The sequence below is a fragment of the Artemia franciscana genome, chromosome 12, assembly GCF_032884065.1.
Source record: "Artemia franciscana chromosome 12, ASM3288406v1, whole genome shotgun sequence".
In the NCBI taxonomy this organism is placed as follows: Eukaryota; Metazoa; Arthropoda; class Branchiopoda; order Anostraca; family Artemiidae; genus Artemia; species Artemia franciscana.
The window spans coordinates 29173138-29186047 of NC_088874.1; the positions used below are offsets into that span (position 1 = coordinate 29173138).

Below are 12910 nucleotides of genomic sequence, written 5' to 3' on the forward strand. Positions count from 1 at the left end.
TGGGTTTTGAAAAAATATGAACATTAGGCTGAATTTCTATAACTTTGAATTTTGAAAAGTTGGGTCTTCACGGTCTAAGGCCAAAAAGGATTTTTTTCTTCTAGTAATTGTGTCAGAGCCTACAGGGTATGAGTTAAAGTGGAATTTTTTAGTCGAGAGACTTGGAGAAAAGTTGAAGAAGACTACCTTTATTTATGTACCTTAACTTTCGTTCCATTGAGTCATGTTTCTGCTTTCAACTACAAAGCTGCATTCTAGCAGCCAGGTACAAGTTTTAAATCGAAGTGCTTAATATGTGCAAAGGTTACTTGGCCCAATCGCCAGACAATGGAACTTTCCCTTCGTCCCTATCTAAGCAGATATTATAAGGTTGGCACGCGGCAAGAATATCCACTTTTGGACCAAGGTAAATAGAATTTTTTTTGGAAGTTCTGACCAGCACTTCTTGATGGCCCCATCAAAGCTCAGTTCAGTTCCTTTTATTATTACAACAAATATTTACAAGAGCACTACCCCAATGGTCTCCATAGCCCGTAGTATAAGATAAAAAAAAAAAAAAAAAATATAGTATAAAGAAAGTATAAGAGATCTACAAGATTTATTTCATGCAAAATTATTTTATAAATTTTGTGAGGTTGACAACTGTAGCAATGTGGTACACACTTGAAAAAAAGAATAGAGTTCAGATTTTGAGGCAGGGGAACAAGGTATAACATTTGACTGTTATGCCTTGGTCATCTACCGGATAAGGGGTTGACATTTTGTGCTAGATTGTGCGTCTATCATTTCAGATGCATTTGAAGGTCCGAAGAATTTGGCTTTATAAATAGGCTGTTAAATTACGGCCATCTTCTTGGCTACGGGATTAGAAACTTCTGAAAATAATGTACCTCAAAATAATAGGGAAAACAGAATTCAAAGAAAATTGACGGTGTTTTATGTAAGAATCGGATATCTGACCGCGGTCGTCTTCTGGGAAGTGGGGTTACGCATATCTACGGACTGATGTAGCCGTCTTTTATTTTTTGAAGAGTCTATCTATAAACAGTTGTGTTGTTGGGGGGGGGGTAAGCGACTGATAGCTTTGTAGCACTAATTAGGTTCAGTCAGACCATATTGCAAGTTTTAATCCGTCCATGGCTTCAAAAGTTCTACCATCTGCTGTTACTAATCATTTCCGTTCGTGATTTATGTTGAGTTTGCCATCTTCACGTAAACTAATTGACAGTAGAGAAAAAAAAATCGAATCTAGGGGTTAGATACTCGCGTCATTGTGTTACCAGAGCAACACTTTGGTTTTGTCGTGTTGTTTCTTTTTTCTAGCACCCCAATTTCAGCTTATTCCCAGAAAGTGGTAAGAATCTAACCTCTGCGGTTTTTACGGAAAGTGTGGACCTTAGGCCGGATTGACGAATATGACTGCATTTTGGAAAGCTTCGTAGAACTCTTGCCTGGGGCTAAAAATCTATTGTTTTTACCCATTTCTGTTCGTCATTTCAGCTGATTTTATCATTTGATTTTTCGTATTTGGGATTGTGGTAGAGAAATGGTATCATGTGCCTCTTAAACTTTAAAAGTTCTCTCATTGCTAAAGAATTAGAGTTTATCCTTTGCTCCTTTCTAAGTGATGACGTTAGAAACTTGGCCTACGGCAAAAAAGTCAACTTTTGAACTAAGACAGATAGAATTTTTTTCGATGGCAGTCGATAGCTCTTGATAAACTGATCAATTTTGGTAGAAAAATTCTTTCATGAGAAATACCAGTTTGAAAGTTTAAAGGGGTTGACAACTTCAGTAGTAAGGTACACGCTGAAACCAAAATAGGCCGATACCAATCGTGAGACATATAGGGGAGTTTTAAGCAACAGTCAACTGTCAGCTCATAATCATCTTCGGTAATGAGGACTTCGGAACTTTTGCTAGTTGGTGTACCTATTATTTGATTCCGGTGTATTTGATGGCAAGACCAATTTGGCTTCAGTGGTAAGACATGCAGGGGACTTGTAAGTAGTAATCGGCTGTTAGGCTACGACCATCTTCAGCGATGAGGGGTTTGCAACATTTGCGAGTTGGTGTACCTAGTATTTTTTTTAAGATCCTTACAGATTAACAACTTCAGCGTTTAATCGAAGCGAGGAAACAAAACCAAAGTGTTGCTCTAGCAACACTTTACTCGGCGAAGCCGAACAAAGGTTGCCGGAACACCTCATGTTGCCGGTGCAACGTAGATCTAGTTTTGTCCTTATTTTGTTTGTGATACATTTAAGGTAAAATTACTAATCTATATTGATGGTTCAATTGGTTGTAATGTCAATATCTTGTTTCTGGTGTATATAAGGGTATATTATCTATTTACATTTAATGCTCAATTGGTTGCAAGTCAATATAACATTTTTAAATCCTTACCAAGTGTTTCTCCTTTAACACTTTTGTTTGCAAAATCGACAAAGGCTGGTGCAACACCACGTTGCTTCGACACCGTAAATCTAGTTGTGAACTCAACTATGAATCGACGATACTATTTAGCTTCTTGAACAACGGGCTACTAGAAATTATAAGCAATTTGGATTACGATGAGCGCAGAACGGGCTACGATACCCTTTTGTGTCTTGTAATCATTTTAGGGGCTAAATTCGGTTATCTTCCATTCCTTTCATTGTTGTTATCTTCCATTAAGGTAATGACAAATAATTGATGATTGCTAATAGTGGTTGAATTTTAGAACAATCCCGAAATTATAAATTTTATTGAGTGCTGCTACTACTAACAACTGATTGCAGCACCAAGCCGCCTGACGCCAATACAGCAATTCACGCTCCTCCTCCATCCAAATCTATACAAAGCTTCCCTCTTTACACCATCCCAGGAAGTTCCTATTTCCCTTATATCTTTACGACTTCCCACCCCGATCGAGGACTACCTGCTTTCCGGTTTGCCAAAAAGGACATCTTGGTCAGTCTGTCATTCTTCATCCACAGAGCGTGCCCTAGCCACCTCAATCTTTCTCTAATTGTAGCCCCAGAAAACGGGATTGAACCACACATTTCGTACAGCTTACTGTTTGAAAGTCAGTCGGGTACCCAAAAGAAGCTATCTGAAGGCAATTTCTGTGGAAAACATCTAGCAAATCTTCCTCCGTTTTTTTTTTTTTTTGAGCGGCCGTGCTTCAGAACCATATCTGACCACTGTCATCACTGTAGCTTACAAAATTCTAATCTTGGTTCGCAAATGTATCTCGCTATTCTTCTAAGTACAGGAGAATTTTACTTCCTCATTAGATTTCTTCTCCTATTGCCTTTCCTGTGCTCCTTAAGAAGGTGTCTAACGACTCAGATTCTCCTCAATTATTAACCTAAGAGTGAAAATTTGGTCGACACATCCTCTACCCTTCCTAAAACCACACTGTTCTTCTCTTAGAACTTTGTCTACAGCATCTCTCACCCCAAAAAGTATCATATTACTAAGTAATTTGCTACCTACAAAGACCAGGCTAATGCATCGATAATTACCACACTCACTCTTATCACCTTTATTATAGAGGTTTACTTAGGGTTTTCCTAAAATCGCTAGGTACTTTCCCTTTTTCAAAAATCGTATTCATAATCTTCAGAAACTTATTTCTAACCTCATTATTTTAATGAGTACACCATGTGAGAATGCTATGTCTCACATTGAATGTGAGAAATTAATTCAGAATGTTCAAAGATGGAAATTTCTATGCATGGGTACTGAAAATTTTTACCTCTATCTACATTGACTTCCAATTTAGGAAAGATCAGAGTTACAGATAATAACTTTCACCTTGAATTGCACAGTCTTGTCTCCAGATTGATGTTGGATTACACAACTTTCTTTCCTTATGTGTTAAGGCTCTATATAGAGGGATAGGTGTCGAAGCAAATGAGTAAAAACAACCTTCAAGATTGGCTCTTGACCAGTTTCCTATGATAGCCTTTCAATAAATATAAATGGCTATAAGCATGAACAATGACTGGTGTATTGCATGCTCGGGTGATAGATAAATTCTTTGAGTGAACCGGCGATATTTTTAAAATCGTTGAGCAACTGCTGAAACATCACAAGCTCTTTATTTAGTCAAACAAAAAAAATATTTTGATTTCAGCTATACTAGGACATCAGAAGGTTGAACATGTAAAAGGGCTTGATCGATTGAATCTCCGCATGTTACCTTTCCGCCTCTTCAAATTACGACAACCTTATATGGTAAACGTATTTTTTAATTGAAGGTTTATTCAATAGTATTGACAAAAATTATCTTTTTCCTCTTTTCTTGTTCCTCCTGTCGGCAGCTTTTTGACCTCGCTTGTCAGCTTTCATTCGCCTGTCAACAAGTTTATAAGTTCCTTCTACCCCTTTGGGTCTGTGGCGGGCTTTTGACGTGGCTTGGTTACGTTTACTCACTACGTAAGTCACCTTTGGCTTTTTCTGGATCAGTGCTTTTTTGTACAACCTAGAAGAAGAAAATCAACCTAGAAGAATAAATATCAAATTCAACCACTCAGTTATAATACGCAGTTTGTGAGTTCTAAACCTTAGCTGAACAAGATTACTAAGCACGGAGGAATCTCCACAAGGATCGCCCGAAGATTTCAAGTATCACAAGAAAAAATAGTACTAAAACATTTAACTCAAAGTTTGACTTCTCTTCCAGCTTTATATGACCATACGTTCTATAGAATGAATCCAGGAACTGAATAACATAAAAATAACCAGCATTTTAATCCAAGTTACGTTATGTCAGCTTACGCGAGATTCTAGGTCCCCTCCCCCCCACAACAAAAAAGAGCAATTTGTATAGTTTTCCATAATTTCCCATATTGTTCAGGTTGTTCATCAATCTTTTTTTCTTGTTTCTCAGATTTTGAACGTGTTCCTGCGTTGTCGTGGATAGCAGCCATTCTGGGACTTGAATCATTCAATTCAAAGCGAATGCAAATTACGTAGCGCTAAGTAGATTAGTATTTAAGTATTTGATTCATTTTAATGTCAGGCATATCAGTAGGGAAGATGAAAAAAAGTCAAATTTTAAATTATAAGGTAGAGGCCAGGAGCCTATTTCAAGAAGGATGATAACTATGACAATGACACAATTTTGAGCCAATTCAATAAGTCATTACAAAAAAAGGAAAGGGCCCAAACCGACGGGCCTGCCTACTTTTGATGAAAAATTTAAACTTCATCAGACAAACCAGACACATCCTATTTCAGAATCCCAGGACTTCATTATGGACAGCCTACCCCTAGTAGTCCTGTTAGTCTAAAAGATCTATGGTCTAGCCTAATCTACCTCAAAATTCCTTTCGAGCCTTGAAGCAAAGAATGTTGGGAGATAATTGGGGCAAAAAAAGAAATTAAGGACAAATTATAACGGCAAAAACCTCTAATTAAGACAGTGAACAATTGAAAAAACTATATAGATCAGGGCCGTACCAAGGGGGGGGGGAGAGTGTACCAGGTTTGAAACCCCCCTTTCCCAAATTTGTGTCCGACTCGTAACAAAAGTAAAAAAATCCATATATGCAAATTTTTGATGCTTTTTGCAATTTTTATTTCTGTACCCTCCCCCACCCCCTAACAAAAATCTTGTATACAGCCTTGATATAAATACTAATAAAAGCTCGAATAGCTCTGCTTGGCATGCAGAATACTTTATCAATGGGAAAAAAAAAAAAAGATGCTACATCAAACAGTTTCTAAATGCTAGCAAATAACACGAAAAGATGAACAAACGGCCCACAAACCAAGGGGCTGGACACTAGAAAGTGTAGATATACATCGAATGTGCATACTTTTCACTAATAGAATTTGAAATTCATTAAACTTATGTTTTCAGCTTGCTGATTGAAGAGCTTGGGGCTAATTTTACAATACAGGCGTTTGAAATTAAAACGCATTAAATACATATTCTTCAAGAGGAGGAGGAAAAGTAATAAGTTCACCGAATCAAAGCAAATTTGAAGGCTATACACATCTTAAAAAAAAGAGGGGATGAGACTCCTCCTTGGCACACACCGTATCAAACAGAGAAATTTCATAAATAGCACTTGAAATGCATTCAAAATGGCGTTTAGTGATCTTCAGCTTGCAGATCAAAGAACTTGAAACCAATTTTACAATATAGACGTCTGAATTAAAACGCGTTAAATGCACATTCTCCAAGAGGTGAAGGAAAAGAAAGAGAACTTACATTCGAATTTGTTGAGCTTTATCATAGTCGTTGGATCCCATTTCAGAGGAGATGCTTTCGATCTTCTTTTTCACTTTTTCCATTTTCTTCATGGCCCTTTGCTTCTTTCTCGCTTTGGCCTCAACAACTTTTTTAATTGTGCGCACATTAGCTTCCTTTAATTCTTCTCTATACTGGGCGATCATTTCCTAAAGTAAATTCTACTCATTGAGCAACATGACAAGAAACCCAACGTAATTTATAAACAATTGGGTAAATTCACAAAGTGTTTCAAAGCCAATATTTTAGAAACAATTGCCACCGTAACTTTTTACAAAAAATACGAATGCCACCGCAGTGCAGATTCCAAGGGCCAGAATTCATAAAGTGAGAAGTATAGTAAAAATGATTGCTTGAATTGGTTAAATGGAAACTTAAAACTATATTTAAATATTAAAAACTACTAAAAATTGAAAATTCATATTTTAATGACGAAGACGTTCATGTGCAGTTCTTAGTATTAATGAGCACCAAATTAAAAAAAAACGAACCTGGTTTAAAATGAGTATAAATAAGCTAAAAACATATCGCACGAACCAGCTTAGGAAGAAGCGACTATCATTAGAAAGTTTGTCTTTGGGTATTGACAGATCGTTGATATTTGGATTTTCTGCCGGCGAAAACCGCTGTCAAGTCCATCTCATTAGTTTTCAATTATCACGCGTTTAATCAATCACTATATTAGCTTTTAATTAATCATATAATTAGTTCTAATTAGTTTTTAATATTTTCACAGTTCAACGGGATGAGTATGTGGTACTATCTTAAAAACTTCACAATTTTGAAACCGCTAAAAGAAAAACCTTGGAAAATTACCGTTGTAAGACTTAAGCAGGGGCGTAACTTGCGATAGGGCCAGGGGGGGGGGGGCAAAACTCCTTCAAGATTAACATAGAAACATATTACTACTTCTTTTGAGTAAGAAATTAAATAATATTTAATGTCTTTAATATTTAACATACTACCACTGCTTATTGCTCAAATGGCCTCTGCTTTTAACGTTTGACAAAGAAAGTAAACAAAAGATAGATTAAACCACCTGCTCTCCAAATAACTTACATTTTACTTATAATTCAAGAGATATACGCCATTATAAAGTACACGCACAAGAAATTATGAATATTTATAATTTATATGTATGATATTACCATCTATTTGTTAGATGCTTCAAAGTAGATGTCCCCATTCAACCAACTACCGGCAACCAATCTTGTATGCTAGTCTAGTATTTTTTTTTTTTTTTTAATGTTATAAAAATTTTTTGCCATTGGTATCTTTAGTTGGTATTACTTTTTTTTTTAGTTTGTGGTATGTAATACTCTCATTGTTTGTTGGTTGTGTAGTATGAGCACTATTTTTAGAATTTACTTTTAGCTACGACAGCTTGTATGAATAAAATGGTCCCTTTTTGCAATACAAAAAAAAAGAAAAAAAAAAGTTTTTTCAACTGAAAGTAAGAGGCAACATAAAGACTTAAAACGAACAAAAACTTATTACGTAAATGAGGGGGGTCACCCAGCCGTCAATACCTCGCTCTTTTCGCTAAAGTTCGAATTTTGTCCATCAAACAGTTCGTGGTAACGAACTGTATTAAGGAGCGACCCGGCCCAATAGTAACCTAAACTCTAAAAAACAGAACTTTGATACCAATAGTTAAATCAAAAGAATTGTATTTTAATGCTGATTTCAAATATACAAGTTTCATCAAGTTTAGTCTAGCCCATCAAAAGTTACAAGCCTGAGAAAATTTGTCTTATTTTAGAAAATAGAGGGAAACACCCCTTAAAAGTCATAGAATCTTAACGAAAATCACACCACCAGATTCAGCATATCAGAGAACTTTTTTTTTCAGAGGTGATCGTATCGACCCAATGGTCCTAGAATGTCGCGAGAGGGTTCATTCTAACGGAAATTAAAAGTTCTAGTGCCCCTTTTTAAGAGACCAAAAAATTGGAGGGCACCTAGACCCCCTCCCTCGCTCATTTTTTCCCAAAGTCACCAGATCAAAATTCTGAGATAGTTGTTTTATTCAGCATAGTCAAAAAACCTAATAACTATGTCTTTAGGGGCGACTTACTCACCCACAGTCCCCGTGGGAGGGGCTGCAAGTTAAAAACTATGATCAGCGTTTACATATAGTGATGGTTATTGGGAAGTGTACAGACGTTTTCAGGTGATTTTTTTGGGTTGAAGGGAGGGGTTATGTGGGGGAAACATACCATGGAGGAATTTGCCATGGGGGAAGAGATATTCCATGAAGGGGGTACAGGATTTTCTAGCATTAAAAAAAAAACAATGGAAAAATAAACATGAAAAAGCTTTTTCATCTGAAAGAAAGGGGCAGCATTAAAACTTAAAACGAACAGAAATTATTACGCATATGAGGTGTTTACCTCCTCCTAATACCTCGCTCTTTACGCTAAAGTATTTTTTAGTAATTTCAACTATTTATTCTACGGCCTTTGTAATTCAGGGGTCATTCTCAAGGAATTGGGACAAAATTTAAGCTTTAGTGTAAAGAGCGAAGTATTGACGAGGGGGCGAACCTCCTCATATACGTAACAAAAACATACGAATATAGAAGTTCGTTACGTGACTTAACTCGTAAGCTACGTGTATTTTTACTAATAAAAACGTTCGTAAAAAATTTAAGTTCTAGTTGCCTTTTTAAGTAAGCAGAAAATTGGAGGGTAACTAGGCCTCCTCCCCCACTCCTTTTTTTCTCAAAATTGTCCGATCAAAACTATGAGAAAGCCATTTAGCCAAAAAAAATTAATTAATATGTAAATTTTGTTTTAATTATTCATGTGCGGAGAGCCAAAATCAAAACATGCATTATGTCAAAAACGTTCAGAAATTAAATGAAAAAAAAAAAAAAAAAAAGTTCTTTTTTTGCTGAAAGTAAGGAGCGACATCAAAACTTAAAACGAACAAAAATTACTCCGTATATGAAAGGGGCTTTTCCCTCCTCAATGCCCCGCTCTTTACGCTAAAGTTTTTACTGTTTTATAAAGTAGAGTTGAGAGAAAGAGTCAAACTTTAGCGTAAAGAGCGGGGCGTTGAGGAAGGAAATCCCCTTTCATATACGGAGTAATTTCTGTTCGTTTTAAGTTTTAATGTCGCTCTTTACTTTCAGTTAAAAAAACTAGTTTTTTTTCTTTAGTATTCTTTAACAATGACATCTGAATCACAAAGGCCCCTCAATTAGAATAAATAGCTCTTTTAAAAGTACAAAAAATTAGCGTAAAGAGCGAGGTATTGACAAGGGGGAAGATCCCCTCAATGCTTAATATTTCTGCTTGTTTTAAGTTTTAATGTTGCTCCTTACTTTCAGTAAGGCCGAGTGGATTGGTGCGCTGGATTCAGGATCCTTTGTCTGAGAGGGCGAGGGTTAAAATCTTAAGTGTACCCAACTATTTAGTTTGGGACGGGGGTCAGTGGCGTGATTCTGTAAGCTTAGCCAGAGTCAACCCAGCTCTAAATGGGTACTTGGAGAAATCTGGGGAAGGTAAACAGGAAGGGTGTGCGAAAGCACCGGATGGTTGGTCCCCAACCCCCCATTGCACTGCCTGGCTGAAGGGCCAAGAAACGGATATCAGCACCGCCGGTAGGGACTGTAAAGTCTAATGCTGTATTCTTTATCTTTTTTTTTGTTACCTTATTTTCAGTGGAAAAAACTTAGTTTTTCATTTAATTTCTAATCGGTTTGTAAATAATGGTGGGAAATCTGATCCCCCCTCCACGGAAAATTCCCTTCCCCCATGAAAAATTCATCCATGGAAAGATCCTCTCATGTGACCATCCCCCAACCCCTCCCCTCTCACACCCGAAAACCAACCCATCCCCTGAAAACGTCTGTATACTTCCCAATATCCGAAACTATATGTAAACAATGGGCAAAGTTCATAACTTGCAGGCCTTCCCCCGGGAGTCTGCGGGGGTTACGTCATCCTCAAAGACATAGTTATTAGATTTTTCGACTATGCTGAACAAAACGGGTATCTCAAAATTTTGACCATTGATTTTGGGGAAAAATGAATGTAGGAAGGGGGCACCTGTCCTCCAATATTTTCGGTCACTTAAAAAGAGCACTAGAACTTTTGATTTCCGATCAAACGAGCCCTCTCCCAATCTTATGATATGATCACACCTTAAAAAAAGAAAAAAAACACGCATCCGTGATCTTTCTTCTGGCAAATCTTTCTTTCTCCTTCCATTTTTTTTGTACATAGTAGCTTGAAACCTCTACAGTTGGGTTCTCTGTTACACTGAATCTAATGAAGTAATTTTCATTAAGATTACTTCAGGTTTTGAGGGTGTTTCCTTCTTTTTCAAAAATAGAGCGAATTTTCTCAGGTTCGTAATTTTTGATGGGTACCATTAAATTTATGAATTTTACATATTTTGAATAAGCATCAAAATTCGATTCTTTTGATGTATCTATTGTTATCAAGAATTTGTTTATTAGAATTTCGGTTACTATTGAGCCGCATCGCTCCTTACTTACATGATGTTACCACGAACTGTAAGATAATAATAATAATAAATATTTTATTGCCACAATAGCACACAGCTAGCAGCAGATGTCAACCGACAAGAAAATATAACATACAATAAAATAGATAAATATAAAAGCAAAGAATTTTCAAGAAATTCATCATTGCAGTAGTTCCCAGAGCCTGGAACAAAGGGCGATTAATACCGTTTCGGTACCATTCAAGGTCAAGGAGGACAAAGGAATCGGCACAACTGGGCAATGGGCAAAGTGTTTTTGGGCAACTTGTTTACAGCTCTTGAAAATCTGGTTAAAATTTTGCGATGGCTATCAGAGTTTAGGCATTTTTTCCATACGCCTTATAAGGTGGTAGCACCTTTTAGATAGTTTTTGAGGCCTCAGTGTCTGCAGGTTGTCCTTAATGGATGTGTAATTTTCCACAAGCATTAGTGCCTTACCTTTTTTCGCAACGAGTACCTTACCTTTGTAACGGGAGGAGGACGTTTATTATGCTGATTTTCATCATTGACAAACCAGTCAGGAAGATTTACATCATTGAACATGTAACGGTTCCATCCATCGTCAATCAAATCTCGCCTTGTTTTTTTCGACTGGATCAGCATAGTCCCGAGGGCTAACTCTTCTGGGCACAGCTTCCTTTTCTTAATTTTACCTGTAAATAAATAGTAGCGTTATCCTTGTAAACTACATTTTTTGATCGTAGTACACAATGTTGTAAACTGAAGAAGCTAACCTACTAAGAAAATCTATAAAGAAGCAGATTCGGAAAGCTTTAGCCCAGTGTTACCGTATAAAGTAAGTGAACTCTTTAAAGCACGGCCGATGCAGTGGTATAATACAGTCAAGAAAATTAGTGGTAAAACAGTCAAAAATGATGACTTTAATCTTGATGTACCCCTGACACTACAGCTAACTCATTAAATAGACACCTTGCTGCTATCTTACAAACCCTTCCAGCTCTCTCATGTCATATTCCCCCACCCCCAGCATCAGACAAGGATATCCCTGTAGTACAACCTGCCGATGTTGAGGCGAAAATAGGTAAACTAAAGAGAACTTCAATATGGCCCCTTGATATCCCAATTGATTTAATAAAAGCATTTCCTGATAAGTTATCAAAACCTTTATCAAATATTTTTAATTAGGGTGCTTTTTTCCAGCACCCTAAGTGCTGGAAAAAAGGATACATTACACCCATACAGAAGAAAGGTGTTAAATTAGATTTTTATGGAGTTCGACTAATTACCTTAACAACAGTATTCTCTAAACTGTATGAGAGTTTCACAGCAGATTGGCTTAAAAACACAATCCTTGTACTTGTTGATGAACAACAATTCGGAAACTTGAAAGGTTTATCAACAACACATTACATGGCCAGTCTCCTCGATACTGTATATGAATTACTTGACGAGCCAGATACCTGGCTCAATCTCCTTTTAATTGACCTCCAAAAGGCTTTTGACCTAGTTAGTCATAATGTGTTAGTTGAAAAATTGTTCAATGAATTTAATGTCCCCCTTTTTCTAGTCAATAGTATTACATCTTTTCTGTCAAATAGGAGTCAAGTTGTTAAGTATAAAAATGTTTATTCTGATTCACTCCCTATTTCTTGCGGAGTTCCGCAGGGTACGCTTTTAGGTCCTTTGCTATTTTTGATAATGATTAACGATCTTGCTAATGAATCAGCCAATCGATAGAAGTTTGTGGATGACATATCATTGCTCGAAAAGTGCAAAAACAAGAGCTAAGAGCTCATATGGCACTTGTGACGAGGCAAGAAGAGCTAAGAGCCAAGAGTTCATATGGTATGAGCTCTAACAAAATTCTAAGAATCAATAAATTGATTTAAAATGAAAATCCGAGGCTTAATGCCGGTCAGGATTTAAAATAAGAGCTCCGAGTCACGATGTCCTTCCAAATATCAAAATTCATTAAGATCCGATCATCCACGCGTAATTTATAAATACCTTTTTTTTCTAATTTTTCCTCTCCCTTTAGCCCCCCCCCCCCCCAGATGGTCGAATCTGGGAAAACGACTTTATCAAGTCAATTTGTGGCTCCCTGACACGCCTACCAATTTTCATCGTCCTAGCACGTCCAGAAGCACCAAACCCGCCAAATCACTGAACCCCTCCCCATACTTCCCC

General features: G+C 36.9%; 1 protein-coding gene across 1 annotated transcript in view; it reads right to left on the bottom strand.

The window, feature by feature from the left end:
* Positions 1–4217: 4217 nt before the first annotated feature.
* Positions 4218–12910, bottom strand: part of LOC136033966 (pre-rRNA 2'-O-ribose RNA methyltransferase FTSJ3-like) — a 63323-nt gene continuing 54630 nt past the window's right edge. Inside the window, exons 10-12 of the mRNA XM_065714992.1 lie at positions 11225–11415; positions 6209–6396; positions 4218–4471 (exon numbers count right to left, since the gene is read on the bottom strand). Coding sequence (XP_065571064.1) covers positions 4273–4471; positions 6209–6396; positions 11225–11415 — 578 coding nt within the window. The 3' untranslated portion in view covers positions 4218–4272. The remainder of the gene's footprint in view (positions 4472–6208; positions 6397–11224; positions 11416–12910) is intronic.